At 40.7% G+C, this 27,739-nt stretch overlaps 1 protein-coding gene across 1 annotated transcript; it reads left to right on the forward strand.

The window, feature by feature from the left end:
• Positions 1-499: 499 nt before the first annotated feature.
• Positions 500-27,714, forward strand: idh1 (isocitrate dehydrogenase (NADP(+)) 1). The gene is made up of 9 exons (XM_080198395.1): positions 500-607; positions 2,967-3,106; positions 5,379-5,670; positions 20,248-20,353; positions 21,549-21,726; positions 22,131-22,282; positions 22,683-22,823; positions 23,945-24,107; positions 26,619-27,714. The coding sequence occupies exons 2-9, from the start codon at positions 2,982-2,984 to the stop codon at positions 26,710-26,712; spliced, it is 1,251 nt and encodes a 416-aa protein (XP_080054521.1). The 5' UTR covers positions 500-607; positions 2,967-2,981; the 3' UTR covers positions 26,713-27,714.
• The last annotated feature ends 25 nt before the right edge of the window (positions 27,715-27,739 follow it).

Raw genomic sequence — 27,739 nt, forward strand, 5'->3', positions numbered from 1 at the left:
AGTGGTTGAGGCAGGTTCAATCGCAACATTTGAAAAGCATTTGGTCAAGTACACGAATGGGAAAGAATTGGGGGGGATTTGGGACCAGCCGGGAGGGCACCATGGTCTGCATGGAAGGGCCTGTTTCCACGCAGTATTGCTCTACAACTATGCAGATACGGTCTATCCCATTCAATGTTTCTGCTGCCGGAGGAGTGGGGAGGAGGGTTGACATGTAAATTCCTCACCGTTGGACTGTAAGATGTACGCCCGGCCCCGGTAAGCGCCAGAGCGCACCCAACTCCTTGTCCTCCCGGCTGAGCCCGGGACTGAGGGGACTGACCGTTAGGGCGCTCGAGCCACCAACCGCCAGCTCGAGCCAGCGGCTCGCCGCCACGGCAACCCTAGGTGGTGCCTCGCCATTGGACAGGAGGCGCGAGACCCGCCCCAGGCCTGGCCGCTGATTGGAGGGTGCCGTGGATCACGTGAGGTGGGGGCGGGACGACGGTGCCGGGCTGGAGCTGTCACTGTCAGTCAGTGGCTGCAGGAGGAGGAGGAGGAGTGGTGCTAGTGGTCGACATCGCTGTCCGGAGGGGGTGGATTTGAAGTAAACGCATTATTGACACAGGTGAGGGATATTCCTCCCTTCTCGAATTGTCTTTCTCCTGCGCTCGCTTTCGGTGCCGTGCCGTATGGAAGCGCTGTCACTTTAAAATAGCTCGGAAATGAATCGACTCCTTTGTGGCAGCTTGGAACAAGCCCGGCCGCTGATGCCCCGAAGGGGCTTCCCTATTGCGCCGATGATTCCTACGGGCTTTTTAAACATTTGTCCTTGTAAATGACCCCAGATTAACTGTTGCTGTTTATTGTCATCGAGTTCCCCCCCCCCCACCACCTTTTATCTCGAACAGTAGCCCCCCGGTCATGAATTTTAGGTGTTTCCTGGCACACCCCTGGAGCTCACATAGCATTGTAATGGGAAGGAGGAGAAGGGGGGAGGAGAGGAGGACTGTCTCATAGCAAAGTACATGATCTGTGAATCAAGGGGTAAAGAAAAATTCTTCAATTGTACTAAGAATGCTGTGGGTTTGTTTTCACACGCTATAAGCGTGATTTTTTTTTAAACACTTTTGGGCTGTCTGCCACTTATTCAAATAGAAACGCAAGAACTCAGTTTGTTTATCTATTAGTGTCACGAGTGGGCTTATACATTGGGGGAGAATTTAGCAATGCACCTCACCAACTCATCTCTTGGGAGGAAACCCAGGCAGAACCGGGGAGACTTTGTACAGACAGTGACCCAAGCTGGGAATCAAACCTGGGTCCCTGGCGCTGTGAGGCAGCAGTGCTAACCACTGTGCTGCCCATAGGAGCAGGAATCAATCATTTGGCCCTTCAAGCCATTAATTTAAATCATGGCTAATTGTCTATCTCAGTCACACCTTCTTGCATCTCTCCTGTGTCTCGTAGTTCATTTAGTGCCCAGAAATCTACCAATCTCTGTCTTGGGTATAGTCAGTAATTGAACACCTACAGCTCTGGTAGAGAATTCTGAAGATTCTCGACCCTTTGAAAACATTTCTCATCTCAATCCTAACATTCTCAGTAGACTGGACAGAATCCACTTTATGGCAGGGAAAATTACAGGGGTTTCAAAAGCTCCTCCTCTCTCTCCTTGCTCATTCGCTCGTATTTCCTAATAACTGATTATTCAGAGGGCTTTTATTTGGCATGTGGCATGAGTGTCGCACTGACAATTCAAAAATGTGCAGGTTAGGTGGATTGGCCCAAGATGTGCTTGTGTAGGTTAGATACGGTAAATGTGTGGGATTACAGGGATGGGGCAGGGGAGAGGGCCTCGGTAGGAGAATTTCTGTGGAATCGATGGACTGAATGGCCTGTTTATGCACTATAGGGATCCTAAGATTCTGACTGGGATTCTCCTGAAAAATGTCTAAGTTCCCAATTTGTGTGAAAACAGGAGTAACTCCAGCTGACTCTTTTTTTAGTGTGACTTTCAGACTGAACCTCTATGAACAGGTCCTAGTAGGATTCCCTTTGAAAAGCAGGGCTGGGGCCTATTCCCACCCAAGAGGCCAGCAGCATAGTGCTGAGTAGGCCGATCTGTCAGCACTGAGATCAGCACATGCACAGCGGCTTGCATTGTCGACCGCTGCAATCTCCCCATCACTGGCCTTGCAGAAACCCCCTTCCTCAGATCACTGGCATCCTACACCTTTCTGGGCAAGCCCCAAAGTTCCCCCCCTCCCCCCCAACAGTCCTGACCTCCCAACCATCCCTCTTCCCCGCCCCCCGCCCCCCCCAAACCTGGATGGCCAGCCCATCCTCCGTCTGCCTGTGATCCCAGGGTGGCATTGCACTCTGTCATAGGTCCTGCCACTGGGCAATGCTGGGGAGCAGCTGGCACAGTGCAAAGGGCACCCTGACCCTTGACTTCCCTTGAGGTTGGGGGGGGGCCTTCAATGCCTTCCCTTCACTCCAGTGGCATCAGCTGCCTTTTTCCCATTAATGGGGAGCAGTTGTAAACCCTGCTGGAGGGAACCACGCTAGTGGGCCCAGCAACTTCAGCCCCTACTAGAGCAGTGCAGTGGGCTGGGGACAATCACCCCCTCTGTAATGGGACACAAACCCTAGCAATGTAATAGATTAAATGGAAGATACTGAGACAGCTGCATTAAATCATTAAGATGGGTGAATGCCTTGGAGCATGAAAGGTCTTTGGAAGTTGTAGAACCAGTTTTTGAGTTCAGCAGGGTGAAAAACTAGTTTGGAGTACAAATTTTATCATGTGAACTTTATAATTGACACAAAATGTTGAAATTTGCAATCTGGTTCAGGATGATTTTCCAAGGCTGGTACAGTATCTTGATTTAATGAGTAATAGTGATTATTGTACATGTATATCACTGTGGGAAATTTACTCTAAATTGATTATTTTGTCATCAATGGCTATTTCTTTTCTGCAGAAACAAGACAAAAAGATGTCATGCAAAAAGATCATAGTTGGTTCTGTGGTGGAAATGAAAGGGGATGAGATGACCAGAGTTATATGGGAACTGATCAAAGAAAAACTCCTCTTCCCTTACATGGAGATAGACCTGCACAGGTTGTAATTCAAAGAGCATTAAAAACATATGGCTTGTACTAATTGTTTATTTTTATTGGCTTAACAAAATTGAAAGTGAATAAAATCTTTTGGCTTCAAAAATGCTACTTGTACTCCTGCATATTTACATTTTGGAACCTAACTAAAATAAACATTATTATTGAACTTTTAACCAATAACAACTTCCTATTGCCATTTCATAAAATAGGGAATGCTGATTGCACAATTCAGTGTGGTTGAGGCACTTGAGTTAACGTGCAGACTAAACCTTGAAAAATTGTTGAATCAGAGCTACTGAAAATACGTGCAGTAATTGTTTCAAATTTAAAATTTTTCAATAAATATTCAACTTTATCATGTTTACCTTCTGAACATGTTTTGAGTGCCTTGAAGTATTTTTAGAATTCTCCAAGTATTTGCAAGATAATATGTAGTATACGTACTTAAATAAAATACTGTTTTCTTAACCTTTGGCTCTATACTTTTCCAAGAGTGTTAAATACTGCTGAGTATTAATTGTCTCAAAGCTATTGACAAGCCTTTTGTATGTGCTGTGTCAGATGATATTTTCAGAAACTTATAGTTGAGCCTCATTCTTACTGTCCCCTGATATCCACGTTCAGCACACTTCCTTTAAGTGTTACAGGAAAGGACTCAGTAGTGGGTCACCATTGATGTGTTCTTATATAAATTTCATTGCAGGAAGGCCAATTTTAATGTCTTCCCTTCCCCAACTATACCATACTATCCTGCTTGACTTTTGCTAACTCTATACAAACTAAAAATTGAATGAGTATTTGTCATCCCAGTTAACCTGATAGGTGCATCAAATTATTAATGGGTGAGTAGAAAGGTTTATAATTTCCCTACAAGCAACTGACTTCCATTAATTGGTAAACCTAGCCTGTGTTTCATCGGAAACTCGAAGAAATGTGTTAGTGATTCTTTGCAGTTGTTGGCTTTTATTAAAAAATGATGGCGATAATGCAAACATTTTTTTTGAAGTATATGGAAATATAACAAATAAAATTGAAACAAAATAAATGTTATGTCTTTTAAATAGAAAGTTATCAGCATCATGTACACTAGTGGACTTGATGTCCTTGGAAGGTGTTTCATGTCATGGCCAAAGAGGTTGATAGTGATAGAAGGATTTACAAATTTCCTCACTATTCCCATAAGAAAAAAATTGCGCAAAGATATGTAAAACAAACATGGTGGCTGCCATAACCAATATTACCATAGTGAGTTGCAGTATAAGCAGTAGCCTGAAATGATATATCTGAGGAAAGAAGGTAGCTGATGTCGCATTACAGAAGAGATGCTGTCTTAAATAAAAATAAACAGTTGAAGGAATATGGCGGGATGTATGTGGGGGGGGATTGGGGTTGGCGATTGATTGGGAGGGTTGTGATTAGGGGCAATGACTGGGGGTTGGGTCTGCAATGTACAGGGGTGTGGAGGAAGTAAACAATTTTGCTCAGTACACTTGGAGATCTAGCAGACAGCTTCTCAGTGTAAATGGACTCTGTCCACTCCCCGTACTGGCAAGAGCCACACTTTGCCTCATTTTTTCTTCTAAGTGCCATAAGATTGTGGCTGGGAGCTCACCCAAAAATTGGTTGATCACCCCCTTGGATGTTTGGAGCCAGCGTTGCAGGAGCCTAGTAATAGCCCACTTATCAAATTTCATACTTGTATGAGGAAAGGAATAAACACTTTTTTTATATGTAATGGCTGATTAACAAGAAGAAAAATAAAATCAAGGCAATTTTAAAATAAACGAGCTAAGTGTTTGGTTTCAGGGCTTTTGTCCTCCTGTTTCCATACACAAAAATGCCCTGGAAACCTTTTGGACTATGAAACTTTTTTTTTGATGTGTGGTATAAACAAAATTAATATACATCGATAATTTTTATACTGAAACATGGGACTTGGAGTAGCTAATTCTCTGGAACCAATCTTCAGTTGCAAATAGAAAGTGAGAATTTTCCTTTAGATTTTTATTTAAGTTTTAAATTTTTTGGTTAACTTAAGTTCAGTCTGAAAAACAAAATTCAGTCACTTGAACGGATGCAGAAATTCTTTTTCATAAATTTGTAACCATCCTGAGAGTGTTTTATTGAAGCAATAATACTTTGCAATTTGGTGCACTTTTAAATGAGAAGTGCAGAAATATTTTTTAGAAAAAAAAACATCAATATGAAATATGTTTCAAACAGATTTTTTTATTAAAAAAACGTAGTCATGAATTAACTTTTTTTCATTTAAGTTATGACTTGGGAATTGAGAACCGTGATGCTACGAATGATCAAGTGACCATCGATGCTGCTGAAGCTATTAAAAAATATAATGTAGGAATAAAATGTGCCACCATTACTCCTGATGAGAGCAGAGTAACGGAATTCAAGCTAAAGAAAATGTGGAAATCACCAAACGGGACCATCCGTAACATACTTGGTGGCACGGTGTTTCGCGAAGCGATCATCTGTGAAAATATTCCGAGGCTGGTATCTGGCTGGATCAAGCCAATTATCATTGGACGTCATGCATATGGTGACCAAGTAAGATGAAATAACAATCTTGAAATCATGGTTTTAAATTTCTTTCTAAAAAGAACTTTGTCACGTTAAGCTATTTTGATAATCTTTGAAAAAGGAAAACTTTGAAGCTAACTTTATTTAAGATCTCGTTGTCGATAACTGCATATACGTTGTGTTACCTGGTTTAGTGTTTTGAACGTTGTCTGAAGAATATATAGCATTTACCCCAGAATTTCTACCAAGGCCTCGGTGTAACCAATCATTGAAAACAGACCCAAAAGTTTTGTATGGTTCCTTTGTTTCTTCTCCTGGGCTATTTGTATTAGAATGTCTTCATGGAGCCATTTAGCTTTCTAATGGTCAGAAAGCATAGTAGCCCTTTCTTCCAATGTCAATATGTTATACAACAACAACCAAGAAAGTACCCCTTAGGTTCTGAATCTTTGACTACAATACAACTACTGACCTGGAACTAAAGTTGTAAAGTAATTGGAGCACCTGTTCGTTTGTAACCAAAATGGATCACAATCTGAAAACCCTTTTGATTTAGCAAAAGATTTCACTCCTGCGCTAACGTTAGCAAGCTGCTGTAATTACTCGTACTTATATTTGAGAATAACTACTCAAATGCGAGTTTCCAATCTCCAGTGTAAATAGGTCTTCAACTTTTCTCTTTTTTTCTTTTTGGCCGAGGAATAAATGTTATTCAAATAGGACATAGGGAAGTTCATGCATAGAATAATGGATTTCGTTGAACTTTCTCAGTACGTGGCACATGGCTCCCTTGATTTACATGAAGGAAGGATACTCAATTGTCTATGGAAACGTGCCATTTTGATTCGTTGGTAGTTGGATGCTGTGATGACCTAGATTATGAGTGCATTCCATACATCTTCAGTGATTAACTGAAAACTCAATGCTTTGGACTGGCATAAATGTAAATCTGGAAATGAGCAACATAAAACTCAATTAGTATTTATTTTTATTGTGTTGGATACCTTCAGATTGACAACTGGACAAGTCTGAAACACAGTCTTATGGTTTAATCCGTGATATCATGATGGCAGCCAATATGATGGTTTTCAAAAGGAAGGAAATTATAACTTTCTCACGATATGACGTGTGTTTAAAATATATTCCCATATTAAGTGAAAAGTGCCAATAGGATGCTTCATATTTCTCATATTCACTTCTCTCTCCCTTTGTCATTCTCATTTCCATGTGTTGTCCATTTGCTTTGTGATGATTGTAATATATCAGAAACTGCAACATAGTTTGTAGACAGACCACTCTTTTTACTTAATACCCTTAAATATACACCTTCCAATATCTCCTTTGTAAATCATTTATAAACATTTTGCTCTGTTAGTTTTTACTTTTAATAGCGTGGAATGGCTAATGGTCTCCTTGTCCCTGTTTATGTACAGACAATAGGGATATCAGTACAATGCAAAAATGGAAATACATTACCTGTCAAGTTTTACATTTATGCAAAATTCATTTGAAGTAAAGAGCAAAATTAATCTGATGGTGTGTTCTTATTTACCACTTGTTTCTTCTGGTAAAATGTGGACAGGCACCACTTAATAGTTTTAAACTTGCAGCATATACCGATATTTGTGCAGAATCTGCAAACTATGTTGCAACAGTGTACAAATGATCCTAATGTGCCAAAAGAATTATGAAATAAATGTGAACTTTGCTTTGCAATGTGATTTGTATATTGTGCAATCAAATTGGAGACGAAGGCAACAAATCCAGTGAGCTATTCTTGGTTTTATGTGAATAGTGTAAATTTTACTCTCTATGCAAACCTACAATTTTTAGTTTCATTGATATCTGATTATTACTTAGAAGAAATATTTATTCTTAAAATGTTTTTTCCACTTTAATCTTTCTCCCTAATTTTCCCCATGGTTTGTATCATCCTGTATCTTTCTTGAGCACTTTATTTTCTCTCTGCTTTCTTATTTCTCTATTACATCATTTTCCTTTTACTAGCTTTGCTTCTTCTTACATTTTTACTTGGCTTGCTTTTTACCTTTTCTCTCTTTCGTCATCCTCAGAGTAAAAATTCACCTTTCCTGAGGTAACACTGGATGCTATAGAAATATAGAAGCATAGAAAATCGGAGTAGACCATTTGACCATAGGACCATAAAACAGGAGCAGAATTAGGCCTCTCAGCTCATCAGGTCTGCTCCGCCGTTCAATCATGAGTGATATTTTTCTTATCCCCATTCTCCTCCTTTTCCCTATAACTCCTGATCCCCTTATTAATCAAAAGTCTATCTATTGTCTTAAGACACTCAATGACCTGGCCGCCACAGCCTTCTGCGGCAAAGAATTCTACAGATTCACCACTTTGGCTGAAGAAATTCCTCCTCATCTCTGTCTTAAAGGATCGTCCCTTTAGCCTGAGGTTGTGCCCTCTGGTTCTAGTTTTTCCTACTACTGGAAACATTGTCTCCACGTCTACTCTTTCCAGGCCTCGCAGTATTTTGTAAGTTTCAATAAGATCTCCCCTCATCTTTCCAAACTCCAACAAGTACAGACCCAGAGTCCTCAACCGTTCCTCATACGACAAGCTCTTCATTCCAGGGATTGTTTTTGTGAACCACCTCTAGACCCTTTCCAAGGCCAGCACATCCTTCCTTAGATATGGGACCCAAAACTGCGCGTAATACTCCGAATGAGGTCTGACCAGAGCCTTACACAACTTCAGAAGTACATCCCTGCTCTTGTATTCTAGCCCTCTCGACATGAATGCTAACATTGCATTTGCCTTCCTACCTGCCAATTGAATCTGCACATTAACCTTAAGGGAATCTTGAACAACGACTCCCAAGTCCCATTATGTTTCTGATTTCCAAGGCATTTTCGCATTTAGAAAATAGCCTCCATTCCTCCTTCCAAAGTGCATAACCTCACACTTTTCCACATTGTAATCCATTTGCCGTTTCTCTGCCCACTCTTTTAACCTGTCCAAGTCATTCTGTAGCCCCCCTGCTTCCTCAATACTACATATCTTTGTATCATCTGCAAAGTTAGCAACAGTGCCTTCAGTTCCTTCCTCCAAATTGTTCATGTATATTGTGAAAAGTTGTGGTCCCAGCACTGACCCCTGAGGCACACCACTAGTCACCAGATGCCATCCTGAAAAAGACTCCTTTATCCCCACTCTCTGCCTTCTGCCAGTCAGTCAATCCTCTATCCATGCCAGGAGCTTACTCTTAACATCATGGGCACTTAATTTACTTAACAGTCTGCTATGTTGCACCGTGTCACAGGCCTTCTGGAAATCTAAATAAATCATGTCCGCTGGTTCTCCTTTATTTAACTTCCTTGTTACCTTCTCAAAGAACTCTTAACGGATTTGTCAGACATGACTTCCCCTTGAGAAAGCCATGTTGCCTGAGAAGTACTGCAATCTCACCTTTAATAACGGACTGTAAAATCTTGCCAATGACTGAAGTCAGGCTAAGGTGGCCTATAATTTCCTGTCTGCTGCCTCCCTCCTTAAACAGCGGTGTTACATTACCTACTTTCCAGTTCTCTTGGTACCCTCCCTGCCTCTAATGATTCCTGAAAGATCACCACTACTGCCTCCACAATTTCCTCAGCTATTTCTTTGAGAACCTTAGGGTGTAATCCATCTGGTCTTGGTGATTTAGTCACCTTCAGACCTTTCAGTTTCCCCAGAACTTTCTCCTTAGTGATGGCCACTGCAATCACCTGTGCCCCCAACTCTCCTGGAGCTCTGGCATCTCACTGGTGTCTTCCGTAGTGAAGACTGATGCATAGTAACTATTTAGTTCTTCTGCCATTGCTTTGTTTCCTATTATTACTTCTCCAGCTTCATTTTCCAGTGGTCCAATGAGCTTTTTGCCCCTCTTACCTTTTATACATTGAAAAAACTCTTTCTTTTCTTTTATATTACTAGCTAGCTTACATTCATATTTCATCTTCTCCCCCCCTGTTATTGCTTTTTTAATTGTCCTCTGCTCTCTTTTAAAGACTTCCCAATCCTCTGGCTTCCCACTAATCCTTGCCACTTTGTATGCTTTTTCTTTTGCTTTAATACTCTCGTTGACTTCCCTCACTAAGTTTCCTTGTCCTTGGGATGAATTTCTGTTGTGCCTGCCGAATAACTTTCAAAAACTCCTGCTATTACTGTTCCACTGTCTTCCCTGCTCGGCTCCCTTTCCAATCAACTCTGGCCAGTTTCTCCCTCATGACTTTATAATACCATTACATCTGATTCAGCTTCTCCCTCTCAAACTGCAGGGTAAATTCTTATTGTGGTCACTTTTCCCTGAAGTTCTGCTTTCTAATTTAGCTCCTAGCTGTTCATATTCCCTTAGACCCTTCAAACCTACTGTGCCCTTCATTATGATTATGGCTGATCATCCAACTAAGTAATCAAGTCTGCCTCGTTACACATCACTATATCCAAAATTGCCTGTTCCCTAATAGGGTGTGTCACAAGCTGCTCCAAAAAAAACCATCTGTTAGACATTCCACAAATTCCTTTTTTTGGGATCCACTACCTACCTGATTTTCCCAGTCCATTATATGATTATTTAATACTGCCTTTTTTATATGCCTTTTCTATCTCCTGATTTATTTTCTGCCCCGCATCCTGACTACTACTAGGGGGTCTGTACATAATTCCCACCAGGGTCTTTTTACCTTCACAATTCCTGAATTCTACTACCCACAGAGATTCTATGCCTTCTGATCCTGTATTACTACTTGCTATCGATTTAACTTCATTCCTTACTACCAATGCAACCCCGCCCCCTTTTGCCCATCTGCCTGTCCTTCCAATAGGACACATATCCTTGGATATTTAGATCCCAGCCCTGATTCCCTTGCAGCCACGTCTCTGTGATGCTCACAACATCGTCCTAGCCAATATCAATGTGCGCACATAGCTCGTTTACCTTGTTACATATACTACGTGCATTTAGGTACAACACCCTCAGTCATGCATTGACCACCTCCCTTCTCATACTTGTCATCTTTTTGGCTCTGTGTGAGGTTAGATTCTTGCCATCTTCTATATCCTCTGTTCTATTACGTGGTCTGGAAACTTTACTAACTTCTCCTGAGCCCTCAGCTCCACTAACCTGGATTTCTACCCTCTCTAACTTTGATTTTCTAATTCTCCGTACAACTGAACCCTGCACCCCCCACCCCACCCCATTATTTAGTTTAAAGCCCTATCTACAGCCCTCGTTATATGTTTTGCCAAGACTCTGGTCCCAGCAACATTCTGCCCTCTTACCCTATACTGGTGCCAATGTCCCATGAATTCAAACCCATTCCTGCGACACCAATCTTTGAACCATGCATTTACCTCCTTAAACTTATTGACCCTGTGTCAATTATCTTGTGGCTCAGGTAATAATCCAGACGTTATTACCTTTTTGGTTCTGCTTTCTAATTTAGCTCCTAGCTGTTCATACTCCCTTAGGCCCTTCAAGCCCACTCTGCCTTTCATTATGATTATGGCTGATCATCCAACTAAGTAACCTGCTCCTGCTTTATCCCCATGTCCTTGGATCCCTTTAGCCCAAAGAGATATTTCTAACTCAGACTGTCACTCTGGTTTGGACTGCCCCATTGTCAAGAACATCCTATATCTACCCTGTCTAGTCCTGTTAGGATTTCATACGTTCCTATGAGATGCCCCTTATTTTTCTAAACTCAAATGAATATAATTCTAATTAACTCCATCTTTCTTTGTACTTCGGTCCTGCCATCCCAGTACGGTAAACTTTGCTGCACTCCCTCCATAGCAAGAACATCCTTCCATAGATAAGGAGACCAAAACTGCATATTCCTGATGTGGTTTCACCAAGGCTTGTATAATTGCAGCAAGGTATGCTCCTGTACTCAAATCCTTTTGCTATGAAAGTCACATACCATTTGCCTTCTTCACTGCCTGCTACACCTGAATGCTCATTTTTAGTGACTGGTGAACAACGATACTGGGATCTCGTTGTCCCTCTCTCAATCTATAGCCATTCAGATAACTTGTCTGAAAGCAAAATATTATGGATGCTGGAATCTGAAACAAAAAATGCTGGAAAATCTCAGCAGGTCTGACAGCATCTGTGGAGAGATAAAAGAGCAAAAAGTTTGAGTTTGGATGGCCCTTTGTCAGAGTTAATAATCTTTCTTCCTATTTTTGCTACCAAAGTGGATAACCTCACATTTATCCACAATATACTGCATCTGCCATGCGTGTGCCTACTCAGTCAACTTGTCCAAATCGCATGAAGCATCTCTGCATCCTCCCCACAGCTCATCCTCCCACTCAGCTTTGTGTCATCTGCAAGTTTGGAGATATTACGTTTAGTTCCCCCATCTAAATCATTAATATATATTACGAATAGCAGGGGTCCTAGCACTGATCCTTACAGTACATCATTAATCACAGTCTGCCATTTGGAAAAAGACCTGTTTATTCTTACTCTTTGTTTCCTATCTGCCAACCAGTTTTCTATCCAACTCAGTATACTACCCCCCAATCTCATGTGCTTTAATTTTACATGCTAATCTCTTTTGTTGGACATTGTCGAAAGTTTTCTGAAAATTCAAATAAACTATTTCCAATGATTCTCCCTCAACAAGCCTATTAGTTGCATCCTCGAAGAATTCTAGTAGATTAGAATGATTTCCTTTTTGTAAATCCATGATGATTCTATCAATTCCTGCCACTGTTTTCCAAACGCTCTGCTGTTAAATCTTTCATAATGGACTCTTGCATTTTCCCCACAACTGATGGCAGGCTGACTAGTCAATGATTCTGTGTTTCCCTCTACTTCTCTTTTTAAATAGTAGGGTTACATTAGCTACCATCTGATCTATAGAAAATGTTTCAGAGTCTATAGAACTTTGGAAGATGACTACAAATGCATCCACTATTTCCATTGCCACTTCCTTAAATACTCTGGGACATAAATTATCAGGCCTGGTGATTTATTGACTTTCAATCCCATCAATTTCACCAACACTATTTCCCTAATACAAATTTCCTTTAGTTCCTCTCTCTCACTAAACCCTGTGGTCTCCATCATTGCTGGTGCATTATTTGTGTCCTCTTTTGTGAATACAGAACCAAAGTAGGTATTTAGTTGGTCAGCCATTTCATAGAATCACAGAAACCCTATGGTGCAGAAAGAGGCCGTTCAGCCCATCGAGTCTGCACCGACCACAATCCCACCCAGGCCCTACCCCCAAATCCCTACATATTTTACCCACTAATCCCTCTAACCTACACATCTCAGGACACTAAGGTGCAATTTTAGCATGGCCAATCAACCTAACCCGCACAGCTTTGGACTGTGGGAGGAAATCGGAGGAAACCCACGCAGACACGAGGAGAATGTGCAAACTCCATATAGACAGTGACCCAAGCTGGGAATCGAACCCAGGTCCCTGGAGCTAACCACTGTGCTACCGTGCCGCCTAATTCCTTTCCCATTTATAAATTCCCCTGTTTCTGAATGAAAGAGACCTACATTTGTCTTCATCAATTTTTTTCTCTCCATATACCTATAGAAGCTTTTATATTCACTTCAAGCTTACTGTTGTATTCTAGTTTTCCCTCCTTAATCCATTTGTCCTCCTCTGCTCAATTCTAAACTGCTCCCAATTTTCCAGCCTGCTGTTTTTTTTTTCTGCCTAAGTCGTATGCCTCCTAGATTTAATACCATCTCTAATTTCCCTTGTAAGTGATGGTTTGGCCATTTTATTTTTACACCAAATAGGAATGAACAATTGTTGCAATTCACCCATGTATTCTTTGAATGTTTACCATTGCCTCACCACTGACTTCCCTTTACATAACGTTCCCCAATCTATCGTAAGAAAACTCGTGCCTTGTGCCATCGTAATTTCCTTTATTTAGATTCAAGATCAGATTAGTCTCAGAATCAACTATGTCACTCTCCATCTTGATGAAGAATTCTATCATGATATGATCGCTCGTAACATGAAGTGTGTAATGCATAATGTTTCATGTACATGAGATGACTTGTCTGTAAAAACAGTATTGAGAGGCAGTGGAGCAATAAAATAATTGGAGGGAAGTCCTAGCTAAATAAACTCAGGATTAGAGCAGAAAGTAAGGCAAATCTCCATCTTCTCATCTTGCTCTCCAGTAAATAGAGATGAGAAAAAGGAGATGGGATGGTAAGGCTTAAAAGGAAGTGAAAATGCCAAGTCATTTCTCATAAAATGATCTCCCTCATGTCAGTTTTCATTTATTATGCTCTAATGAAGTATCTTGGGACACTTTCCTATCTTAGTTATGCTATTAAATGAAATTGTTATTCCTTTTTTTAATTAAGTTGAAAATGCTTGTTAGAAAGGAAGATTGAGGCTGGAACATTGACTCAATTCAGCAACTGTGTGATACTTCAATGGAACGATGCTTTAGATATTCCAGAGGAAGGGACCAAACAGATTTAAAATATTTTATTCAAACTAACCTTGCATATCACAGAGAGTGTGCTGAAGTTTGCAGCAAGTTGAAGGTCCCACTGCTGGGACTGGAAGCGGGATACACTGTTGCTTGGGCTGGAGGAGGGTTGAGGACTGGAATTCTGTGATGGCTGACCAATTAATTAAGAAATCGCTGAAAGTGGTGATACTATATTTAAAAGGCTGCCAGCATTTACTGACATTGAGTGGACCAAAAAGAAGCCTTTAATGGAAGGCCTGTCCAGAAATGGCAGAAGGAAGATCCCAGGTGGCCCCACAATAATGTGTCCCTGCAAGTTCTTCTCCAGGCAGTGGGTCCTCTTTCTCCAAGATGGAAGGAAGAGACCTGCCCATGGGGCCAAGCAACTCAAAATGGAGATTGCAGAGAAGGTCAAGAGCCTTGGGGAGGTCCTTTGAACCTGGCTGCACTGCTGCAAGAAGCTTAATGACTTAATGTGATCAGTGAAAGTGAATGCACCACGCATTGCTTTCCTTGTCATGCCTTGAAGGTGAGTTTGCTAGGAAATGAATTCCAACCTAGTCAGTGACAGAGGGGCCAGGCAGCACATTACCCGTAATACATACACCACCATATTGATGGAATGCATCGATCCATCAGAGCCTTCCCTGGTGTGATGACAGGTGGGATTCCTGCATTTCTGGAGTTGACCTTCAATCTCCCTGTAGGCCTCAGACAGCTAGATTGTCAAGATTATTAAAAGCCATGGAACATCAAGGTCAGCAGCCTGCCTTTATATTAGTTGTCAGCGCAGGGGATGCACAATGCAGAAGCACATGTTAGAGATTTAAGAAGAGCACTTACTTGCACTTTGGGTTCACAGGTTAATATTTTGTTAAAATATGCTGGCGGCAAATTTTTTAATCAGCATTAAGTGTGCGATGTGGCTATGCAAGAGGTTGCCTTGCATTCTTTGTAGGCTACTGAGACATAGATGGCGTGTAGTGGTGATGTCACTTAACAGAGGCTCAGGCCAGCCCTCTGGGAACCTGAGCTCAAATCCCATCAACTGTTGATGGAATTTAATTTAAATAATTAAACATAGGAATGCAGGCCATTCAACCCCTCCAGCCCTCTGACCTGCTTTGCCGTACAACCAGATCATGGCTGATAATCTACCTCAACACCATCTTCCCACACTATCCCTGTTCTCCCTTGATGTCATTGGAATCTAGAAATGTTGCAATTCCTGCGTTGAATATACTCAAAGACTGAGTGTCAACAGCCCTCCAGGATAGGAAATGCCAAAGATTTACCACCTCTGACTGAAGAAATTCTTCCTCATCTTGGTTTTAAATGGCCAACCTCTTATTCTGACACAGTTACCTGGTTCTTGACCCAAGCCTAGGGAAACATTCTTCCTGCATCTACCCTATCAAGCCCTGTAAGAATTTTGTACAGTTCAATAAGGTCACCTCTCATTCTTCTAAACTTCAGAGAAAATAAGGCCAGTTTTCTTCATCTCTTCTGATAGAACAATCCTGTCATCCCAGGGACTCTTCTGGTAAGCTTTCATTGCACTTGTCTATGGCCAGTATATGCTTCCATTAGGCAAGGAGACCTAAACTGAACACTGTACTCCAGATGTGGAGTGGGATTTGTTGCACAACCCACTGCATGTTTTGTGGTGACCACAGTAAAAAGTCTGACAACACCAGGTTTTAGTCCAACCTATTTATTTGATAATATACTCACAAGCTTTCGGGTTAGCCCCTTCGTCAGGTGAATGGAGAGTTCTGGCCTCAGACAGAGCATATAAAGCACAGACAGTTTAGAGATTACTGATTAGAATGCGAATCCTTACACCTAACCTGCTGTTCAAGACCTGGCCAGAGGTGGCCCACCATTGGCTGGTGGTGGGATCTTCTGATCCCACAGTTGCCAACGGGCTTTCCTGTTGAGTGCAGCCCTCACTGCACCTCAGCCAGGGTGTACTGGACTGAATGGCTGGAAAGTTCCAGCCAAGATCTCACCAAGCATCAATACAACTGCAGCGAGACTACTACTCCTATATTTGAATCCTCTTGTAAAAAGGCTAACATTTGTATTTGAAAAATTTAAAATTGGAAGTTATTCTCAGTAATGGTGACCATGAAACTTTCATTGATTGTTGTAAAAACCCATTTGGTTCACATAATGCCTTATAAGGAAAGAAATCTGCCTTCCATACCTGGCCTCAGTGATTCCAGAACCACAGATTGTGGTTGAGTCTTAACTGCCCTAAAGTGACCCATCAAGCTCCTCAGTTCAAGGCAATTAGGGATGGGCACCAAATGTTGGTTTTATCTGTGACACCAGCATCCCATGAAAGAATGAAAACATTCCCTGGCTCTGTCATACTAGTACTTTTAATGTTTAATTACTACTCGTAAATAGCTTGGCTAGTTTTGTTTTAATCTGGGTTTTTGGGCTGCTTAACTTTTATTATTCTCGCTCTACTGGAACTAGAGTTGTTAGTAAAGACAGAAATGCAGATTATGTCTTAAATGGGGAGAGAATGGGAAATGTTGATATCCAAAGAAACTCAGGTTTTGTTGTTCATAAGCCACTGAAAGCTAACATGCAAGTGCAATGGGCAGTTACTAAGGCAAATCACATGTTAGCCTTAATTGCAAGGGGCTTGGAGTGCAGGAGTAAGTCTTGTTGCATAGGGCCTTTGTGAGACCACACCTGGGGTATTGTGTGCAAAATCTACGTGTCAAAAAAAAGATATGCTGGCCATAGAGAATATGCAACAAAGGTTCAGCAGACCAATCCCAGGATGGTGAGCTTGTCCAATGATGATTGAGGAGACTGGACCTGTATTCTATAGAGTTTAGAAAACAGCTTGACACGTATATGCAGGAAAGATGCTCCCACTGAATGGGGGTCGAGATGTTGGCCACACACATCTCTATCAAAGACAGTCACCTCAGCACTTCACTGTACCACAAGCGTTGGACTGGGGTAAGCACAGTAAGAACTCTCACAACATCAGCTTAAATTCCAGCAGGTTTATTTGGTAGCACAAGCCACAAGCTTTCGGAGCACCGCTCCTTCATCGCAAAACCCAGCTTGCAGGTGCAGCAGGTGGTCAGGAAGGCGAATGGGATGCTGGCCTTCATCGCGAGGGGGATTGAATATAAAAGTAGGGAGGTCTTGCTGCGGCTGTATAAGGTGTTGGTGAGGCCGCAGCTGGAGTACTGTGTGCAGTTTTGGGCGCCGTACTTACGCAAGGATATTTTAGCCTTGGAGGGAGTGCAGAGGAGGTTTACTAGGCTGATGCCGGAGTTGAGGGGGTTGAGCTATGAGGAGAGGCTGAATAGAGTAGGCTTGTACTCGTTAGAGTTTAGAAGAATGAGGGGAGATCTCATTGAGACGTATAAGATGATGAATGGGATGGATAGGATAGAGGTGGAGAGACTCTTCCCGCTCAGAAAGGATAGTAGGACTAGGGGGCATAGCCTCAAGATAAAGGGGGGGCGGTTTAGAACAGAGTTGAGGAGGAACTTCTTCACTCAAAGGGTGGTGAATCTCTGGAATTCTCTGCCCGTTGAAGTGGTGGAGGCTGCCTCGCTAAATATTTTTAAGACGCGGGTTGATGGGTTTTTGATGAGAGAGGGGATTAAGGGTTATGGGGAGAGGGCGGGAATGTGGAACTGAGCCATGACAGATCAGCCATGATCTTGTTGAATGGCGGGGCAGGCTCGAAGGGCTAGTTGGCCTACTCCTGCTCCTATTTCTTATGTTCTTATGAGTGGAGTCGTGTTCACAAACAGGGCATATAAAGATGCAAACTCAATTTACAAGATAATAGTTGGAATGTGAGTCTTTACAGGTAATCAAGTCTTAAAAGTACAATGTGAATGGAGAGAAGGTTAAGCACAGATTAAAGAGATGTGTGAATTATCTCCAGCAAGACATTAAGTGAGATTTTGCAAGTTCAGTCAAGTCATGGGGGTTACAGATAGTGACATGAACCCAAGATTCTGGTTGAGACTGCCCTCATGTGTGCAGAACTTGGCTATCAGTTTCTGTTCAGCGATTCTGTGTTGTGTGTCGTGAAGGCCATCTTGGGTAACGCTTACCCAAAGATCAGAAGCTGAATGCCTGTGACTGCTGAAGTGTTCCCTAACAGGAAGAGAACGCTCCTGCCTGTGATTGTCGAGCGGTGTTCATTCATCTGTTGTTGTAGTGTTTGCTTGGTCTCCCCAATGTACCATGCCTCGGGACATCCTTTCCTGCAGTGTATCAGGTAGACAACATTGGCTGAGTTACAAGAGTATATATCATGTACTTGGTGGATGGTGTTCTCACATGAGATAATGGCATCCGTATCGATGATCTGGCACATCTTGCAGAGGTTGCTGTGGTAGGGTTGTGTGGTGTTATGATCACTGTTCTCCTGAAGGCTGGGTAGTTTGCTGTGAACAATGGTCTGTTTGAAGTTGTGCAGTTATTTGAAGGCAAGAAATGGGGATGGTCTTGGTGAGATGTTCGTCGTCTTCAATGGCATATTGAAGGCTCCGGAGAAGATGTCGTAGCTTCTCCGCTCCATGGAAGTACTGGATGACAAAGGGTACTCTGTCCGCCGTGTTCCGTGTTTGTCTTCTGAGGAGGCTGGTGCTGTTTTTCGCCGTGGCGCATCAGAACTGTCAATCGATGAGTCGAGTGCCATATCCTGTTCTTATGAGGGCATCTTTCAGCATCTGGAGGTGTCTGTCGCGATCCTCCTCATCTGAGCAGATCCTGTGCATATGGAGGGCTTGTCCGGAGGGGATGGCTTCTTTAACGTATTTAGGGTGGAAGCCGGGGAAGTGGAGCATCGTGAGGTTATCTGTGGGCTTGCGGCACTGTGAAGTGCTGAGGTGACCATCCTTGATGGAGATGTGTGTGTCCAAGAATGCAACTGATTCTGGAGAGTAGTCCATGGTGAGTCTGATGGTGGGATGGAACTTGTTGATGTCATCATATAGTTGTTTCAGTGATTGTTCACCATGAATCCAAAGGAAGAAAATGTCATCAATGTATCTAGTGTATAGCATCGGTTGAAGGTCCTATGTGGTGAAGAAGTCTTGTTCGAACCTGTGCATGAAAATGTTGTCATATTGAAATGCAAATTTGGTCCCCATGTGCCTGGATGAAGAATTAGTTGTTGAAGGTGAAGACGTTGTGGTCCAGGATGAAGCAGATGAGTTGTAAAATTGCATCTGGAGATTGGCAGTTGGTGTTGAATGCTGCTGCAACTGCCTCAGTAATGCCATTGTTCTGTGGGATGCTGGTTTAGGGTGCCAAGACATCAACTGTGACAAGGAGTGCTCCTGGTTCAATTGCTCCAAATGTGCTGAGTTTCTGTTGGAAGTCCATAGTGTCGCGACAAAAGCTGGGGGTTCTTTGTACAATGGGTTTCAGGATACCCTCAACGTGGCCGGAGAGGTTCTCGCACAGGGTCCCATTGCCTGATACGGTGGGATGACCAGGTGTGTTGGCCTTGTGTGTCTTCGGGAGGCAGTGGAGATCTCCAACATGGGGAGTATGTGGAATGAGAGCAGGGAGGGTGCTCTGAGGGTCTGAATCAAAGATGTTGTTCAGTCTGAGTTGACGGATGTGTTCTTTGGTCAGATCTGTGGGTAACCGTCTATAATGTTCCTCATTGTTCAATTGTCGGTACACATCTTTGCAGTAATCTGTTCTGTTCAGTATGATGGTGGCCTCCTTTGTCTGGTTTGATGACAATGTTGCAATTGGTCTTGAACCAGAAGATATAGTCTCAGAATAATGGAGTTTTTAGGACTGAGATGAGACATTTCTTCAGTCAGAGGATAGTAAATCTTCAAAATTTTCTACCTTGGAGCGCTGTGGAGACTCCAATTGGTAGATTTCTAGATACCAATGACATTAAGGAATTTGGGATGGTGTGAAAAAATGACATTATTAGAAGATCAGCCATGATCTAGTTAAATGTTGGAACAGGCCCCAGGAACAGAATGACCTACTCCTGCTCCTATAGTTTAACAATATACTGAATGTGGTTTGTAGAACTTAAAGTGTAAACATTTACGTTGTTGATTCAAACTTGTTCATAAATATATATTTTGTTCATAGTACAGAGCTACAGACTTTGTTGTACCTGGTCCTGGTACAGTTGAAATTAAGTACACACCTGACCATGATGCTGAGCCAATCACATGTACTGTTCATCGTTTTACAGGTAAGGTTTGCTTGATGGGAAGATGTGTTCTTTATGAACTCCATATTTTTACATGTTCTGCATTATGCATGTTAAGTGATTCTTTAAGTTGAGTAGGTTGTGTTGAATTTCAAATGTGCAGTCACTGTTGATGTTTAACTGGCAGATAAGATTGAAACAGATTCATAAGAACATAAGAAATCGGAGCAGGAGTAGGCCATCTAGCCCCTCGAGCCTGCCCTGCCATTCAATAAGATCATGGCTGATCTGAAGTGGCTCAGTTCCACTTTCCCGCTTTCTCCCCATAACCCTTAATCACCTTGCCTACCAAAAACCTATCTACCCGCGTCTTAAATATATTTAGGGAGGTAGCCTCCACCACTTCAACGGGCAGAGAATTCCAGAGATTCACCACCCTTTGAGTGAAGAAGTTCCTCCTCAACTCTATTCTAAACTGCCCCCCCCCTCTTATCTTGAGGCTGTGCCCTCTAGCCCTGCTGTCCTTTCTGAGCGAAAGGATTCAATAACTTGTACGTCCTTGCTTCAAGCATCTTACACTGACAATATCACTATGTAGTTTTTATGTTTTGAAAGAAACAAAATAATAAAATTCATTTTTCAAAGTGTACATATAGGGATACCTTGGTTAGGATAGATGTAGAAAACATGCAAAAATGCATACGATTGTTGCAATGCACAAAACTGTTTCATGGTTATAAATAGGGTTCATTTTCACTTTTATTTTTGTTTTTATTCTAATTCAATCAAATCAAATCAAGTCCAATTCAGAGTCTCAACAAGTTGAGACATTCCTGATCCAAGCTGACAAGACAGGGCTCTCACCTCCTCTCTTGGGCTTGATCTACATGATCCAAGCTGATTGGGGTAGGCATAGCTCCTCCTCCAAGGCTTGATCTCATTTGCATATTAGCCAAAAGGCCGAGATGCCGCTTTTAAAAATTGCTTCAAATGCAGCTAAAATGTAACCTAATGACTTCAACCAAGCACAGCATGTCAATACTACACTTGATCTTAGCCAAAAGCCCGAATAGCAATTTATAAACAGGAAAGGAGTGAGCTGAAATGGGATCTAGAAAATGAAGGGTTCTTTTGACATTAGGTGTAAGAGCCAAAAATAATGATTGACAAATACAAAGTAAAACTTTTGTTACATGCAACTTTGTAAGAAGGTCACTAAAACTGCTTTCTGTTGCAGATGGAGGAGGAGTTGCTTTGGGAATGTACAACACTGACTCCTCTATTAGGGACTTTGCTCATAGCTCCTTCCAGCAAGCGCTTGCTAAAGGTTGGCCATTATACATGAGCACAAAGAATACCATCTTGAAGAGATATGACGGACGATTCAAGGACATATTCCAGGAAATCTATGAAAAGTAACATTTTAAAAATAGCCATTCAAAAATATTTTTCTTTCCCTTCCTGCCCAATCACTTTTCTGCTACTTCGTTATTTTCCTTGCCTGCAATAAATCTTAGAAGGCTCTTCAATTGCAAAGAGGATGGACAGTTTGGACTGAGATTTACTTGCTCGTGTAATTCCATGATTAGTGAAAAAGAAACATGATTATGGTGACTGTGATCCATAAAGGAGGTTATGGATCAAACTGGCTAGCTCACCAACTTTAGTAAGAAACATGTAACAGGAGACAACAAGAGGAGGACAGCGTAAATATAAATATTTGGAAAGCTTAATTTTGTGGTATAGTTGTTGAAGTCAGAGGGCTAATTGTACATCTTTCAAAATGCTTTTTTGAATCAAGCATTGCTTTCTCTTGCAGTCAATACAAAGCACGGTTTGAAGCTAAAGGAATCTGGTATGAGCACAGACTAATTGATGATATGGTAGCTCAAGCACTAAAATCTGAGGGAGGCTTCATTTGGGCCTGTAAGAATTATGATGGTGATGTACAATCTGATTCCATTGCTCAAGGTAATTTTGCCAATGATAACTACATTTATCTACAACTGACTATGGTTGATGACGTATAGTAAACATCTAATTCTACTGATGATTTTATAGATTAACCTATTGTTTATTTAACAGAATTTATAAAAAAGATGGCAAATTCAGAAATGGTCTTGCAATTCCAGACTTCCCATTTTCAAGTGAATCCAACAGATGAAGAAATAAATTGACAGATTTGTTAGAAAATTCAAGAATTATTGAGAAAATTGCCTCCAGTTCTTGTCTCTACTCTCTGTCTCTGTATTTGACGGAAAATTAGGAGCTATTACTCCAGTCCATGTTTTTAACTTATTATTCATACTGAAATATGGATTCTTTATTTGAATTTTTTTGTTTTATAAGATATTTTTCTAATTGTGTGCAGGATATGGCTCACTGGGAATGATGACTAGTGTGTTGATTTGTCCTGATGGTAAGACAGTAGAAGCTGAGGCAGCCCATGGTACTGTGACACGCCATTACCGGATGCATCAGCAGGGCAAGGAAACCTCAACCAACCCAATTGGTAAAATTATTTTGCCTTTTCTTGTACAAATTTAATTATGAGTAATTATTAATTTTAAGAAATATAAAGTAATTTTCAAGCTTAAAACCAGAGGTCATTTGTTTCTGTGTCATCTTTGTTAGAGCTGTCCATATCTATGTTTTCCTTCAAAGCTTCAATGATTTGTCTTCAGAATTTTCTGTAGTAAAGCATTCTGTGCCGTCAACACCTGGCTAAGGAAATTTCTCCTAATCCTTATCACTATTTTACAACTATTTTAAATTGATGACTGCCCAAGAAATAGCTTTTCTTTCATCATGTGATCAAAGTGCTGTATCATTTTATGAACAGTATATTATCTCACCTGTCTATTGTCACTTCAAATCTCTGACCGCTTTATCTTCCAGGCAATCCACAACACCTTTAACTGGATTATACTCCTTCTCCCTCCAGCTTCTTCACAAATGCCTCATTTTTTACTGGCTAATTTTCAAACTCTAAATTTTTGCATTGCCGAAACTGCTCACTTCAACAATGTCATCTGCAGAACTAACTCGTGCTGCTACTAAATTTCTTATCCATTCTTTTGATTTGTTCAATATTTTCATTGCTGATCTTTTATCCTTTCAATACTTTTCAGACTCATCTGCCTGTATATTGTCCTAGTGATTACCTGTCTGAATTATTCTGAATAACTGTTACTAATGATTGAATTTCAACTCCTTGCCTTCATCTATAATCTTTTCCTTGGTCTCATTATTTTGACATTGCAACTTCCTCTAATCTCGCACTCCTTCCCATACTCTGAGTATACCTCTGTCTGCCTTGCTGTTTCTGCCCTCTCTTCAGCCAATGACAGTAAACGCTAATACCTAGAACCCCGTAAAATCATTGGCTTCATTTCTTGCCAGCCTATAAAATATGTGGCCACCTCTCCCTTTGTCGCACAGCACTACTTGTTTTATTTTTTCTTTTGTGAGCTGTGAAACACCCAAGAATATTTTTCTGCACTTAGCGTGCTTCAATAATGGTGCAGTGTATAGCAGTCTGTTGAATCGTAACATTTAATTAAAATTACTTTAGTTGCCCTGTGTATTGATTTTAATGCAAGTTTTTCCTTTCCCTCCTTAAATTGCTTTAAGCTTCTATCTTTGCTTGGACTCGAGGACTATCTCATCGGGCAAAGCTGGATGATAACTCTGCACTGCAAACCTTCTGTGCCTTATTAGAAGAAGTTTGTATAGAAACGATTGAATCTGGTTTCATGACTAAGGATTTGGCTGCCTGTATCAAAGGTTTACCAAAGTAAGTGTAAACACTGCTCGGGATAAAGAAATTTAAAAAATCTTGTTTTCTTGATAGGACTAGTCTATTCTGGATTGCTAATTTTGAATCTTAGTACATAGATGGTTAACACTGCCTGCTGAATCATAATTGGTATAATTTGATAGGAACATTCATTATTGTCTAATATGATGGCAGTAATTTGTTCCTGTTGGGATTAAAGATAAATATATTGTCTGTTCAATTCGGATCCCCTTATTATATTCTGTCTGAAATAGTGTTAATAATTGCTTGAACAAGTGTTAAGTTCCTAAAATCATAGGTTAATGTAGGTACAAACAGATCAATGGGTTTCTCAAACAAATTTTACCATTCAATTCAGATAGTCAATATCAGGAGAAACCAGACTTTGGGGACTTGAGATCTACTTTATCAACTGTTATTCTAATAAGATCTACCAGTGCAGTCTTCCCACCAGCCCCTGCAGGGTCATTCAAACATGTTACACAAGATATACTTTAATACTACCTGCCTATTGATAGAATGAAGCAAAATGCACTAAGCACACTCTTGAATACTATTATGCAAAGATTTCCTTCCCTAAAGGGTGTTATTAATGGAGGTGGGTTTTTACAACATTCTGCAACTGTTGTGGTCATTGGTTCCAAAATTTTAACCTAGTTTAATTCATTGCTGCATGATGGGATTTAAACTCCTGTCCTCCAGACCATTTAATCCAGGCTTCTGGATTACAAATCGTGTAACATATGCTTCTGTACCCAAAGTCGCAAAGGTTTAATATGTAATATTCAGTTGCTAACCCAGTTAACAGGGAAAAGTATTCTATATAAGTACTAACTTCATTCTGCTTTCAATGCATTGGAAGCATCCTATGTTGGATTTCTATTTGCCCTCTGAATTGAGTATATTTCAGAGGACATTTTAAGAGTCAACCACATTGTTGTGGATCTAAAGGTACATGTAGGCAAAACTAGATAAAGGGGACAGATTTTCTTCCCTCAAGGAAGGAACCAGATGGGTCTTTCCAGCAATCAGCATTAGTGTCATGGTTATTGGAATTTTAATTCCAGATATTAAAAATTGAATTGAATTCAAATTTCTGTATCTACCATGGTGGGACATCCTTGTTCAGTTTGGGTTCCACCCAGGTCATTTTGCTTCTAACCTCATTCCAGTCTTGGTTCAAACATGAACAAAAGAGCTGAACTCCAGAGTTGAGGTAAAAGTGATTGCCCTTGATAATATGGCCAAATTTGATCAAATGTGGCATCAAGTACAAAGCTGGTAAAACGATTTAATGGGATTCAGGAAAAAAAACACTCTACACTAGTTGGAGTCATACCTAGCATAAAGATAGCTTTTTGAGTCAATCATCTTTGCAGAAGCTCCTCAGGGAAGCATCCTAGGCCGAACTTCTTCAGTTATTGCAACAATGACCTTTCCATCCTGAAGTCAGAAGTGGGGATGTTTGCTGATCATTACAAGGGGCAGTATCATTCACAACTTGAAGCAATTTATGTCTAAATGCAGCAAAACCTGGACAAAATCCAGGTTTGGGTTGATAAGTGACATTTGCTCCCACACGTATGCCACAAGAGAATCTAACAATTGTCCCTTGACGTTCAGTGGCATTACAGTCTTTGAATCCCCCACTATTAACATCCGTTAACTAGAAATCAATGGCTTCATTTCTTGTCCTCCTATAAACTTCACTTCTGTGGCTATACATGCTGATCAGAGGCTCAGAATTTTGCAGTAAATAACTCACCACCTGCCTTCCAATCTACATAGCACAGGAAATGAGTGGTCCCTGCTTACCTAGATAACAGGCACCAGAGTATGGCAACTAAGGGAATTTCACAGTAACTTCATTGTGGTGTTAATGTAAGCCTTACTATGTGACTTTCGATAAACTTTTAATAAACTTTAGATAGGTGCAGCTTCAGTAACATTCAAGAAGTTTAACATTGTTCAGGACAATGCAGCCCGCTTAATTGGTATCCCCTCCACAAATATTCACTCCCTTACAACTAACACAGTGGCAGCAGTGTGCACCATCTATACAATGCACTGCAGGAACTCGAGGCATCCTAGACAGCATCTTCCAAATCCATGTCTACTACCACTGACTAGAACAATGACACGCACTGGAACATTGTCACCTGGAAGTTCCCCTCAGAAATATATTGCTGTTCCTTCAGTCGCTGGATCAAAATGCTGGAACTCATTCCCTAACCTCTGTGGGCATAAATACACCACATGGACAGTAGGGATTCAAGAAGACAGTTCACCATTACTTTCTCCAGGGCAATTAAGGATAGCCAATACATTGCCTAGCCAGTGATGCAGCATCCTCTGAATTAAAATATTCACTGGTTTAAAATGCACACAAAAATTTGGTACAAATTTGATGGTAAATTAGATTGTCGATTTTTTAAATGTAAAAATAAACTAACTTTTTTTAACATTTATTATTGACAAATATTCACTAATTTTATTCTGTTTTTGAAGTGTGCAACGCTCTGACTATCTGAACACTTTCCAATTCATGGACAAGCTTGCAGAAAATCTTAAACTGAAGCTGGTATCATCACACAAGCTTTAAAGTTGGCTATGTATTGTAGAAGGTACACGGCAATATTAAATATGGGCTGTTCAACATATTGAATGGCTGAATCTCTTCAAAAGAAATGAGGGAGTCAAATCTAACTGTTATATTGATGAAAGAGCCATTATCTGAAAAGTTTACTCCATATTTAGATAAAACTTCAAACACCCATTGTTGAACAATAATATTGAGCAGTTTGAAAAGTTGCTGCTAGCTTTGATCATGACTTTCTTTTAGATTGTGTTTTTCCTGAGATTACTAAATTAAATAATCAAGTATGTTTATGTAATGAACTTACATAGCCTGCCAGATGCACCATTTAAAGTGTCTTTTAATGTCTACACAGAGTTTGGAAAAATCTAAAATTTTCCAGGAATTAATGAATGTAATGTGTTTTCAAACTATATTCACAATGTACTTCAAATTTAAAGCCTTAAAAGGGAAAACTTTATTCAAAGCATTCCCACATTTCAAAGTATTTGACCCTGGAGAATGATTTTATTGAAAAGAAAATGACTTTCTTTCTAGCCATTTATTGCAAAACAACTCCAGCGTTCCTAGATAGGGGGTGTAACTCAAATTAGTGAAGACAAAGCTATTCTGGCATTCCTCAAGACTCTGGAGAACCCTGCCAACAGATAAAAATGCTAATTTCTAAGCTTGTAGCTTAAACCAGAAATCCACTCTGTTATCAACAAAGTGGACTAAAAATGTTATGACTTTTGCCTGGAATCTTGCAACAATTCTCATTCTTCTGTCAGTCTAACAGAAATACTACCACAAATGCAAGTTCCTTAAATAAAATGAGGGAATGCTTTGAACAAAGAATAAACCTTTTTGATGTACAAGGGCTTTACTGCCATTTTGATGACGTCTATTTTCACATTTGCAAAATAGTTGCAAACAATTTTCCTTGTGAAACTGCTAAAATGATTTACTAATGTTAATACAAGTTGTCATTTGAACATTTATTACACAAATAAAATTTACTTAAAAACATCTTCCACTGCTGTTAATTTAGCAA

The sequence above is a fragment of the Carcharhinus amblyrhynchos genome, chromosome 11, assembly GCF_965287045.1.
Source record: "Carcharhinus amblyrhynchos chromosome 11, sCarAmb.v2.hapA, whole genome shotgun sequence".
Lineage (NCBI taxonomy): Eukaryota > Metazoa > Chordata > Chondrichthyes > Carcharhiniformes > Carcharhinidae > Carcharhinus > Carcharhinus amblyrhynchos.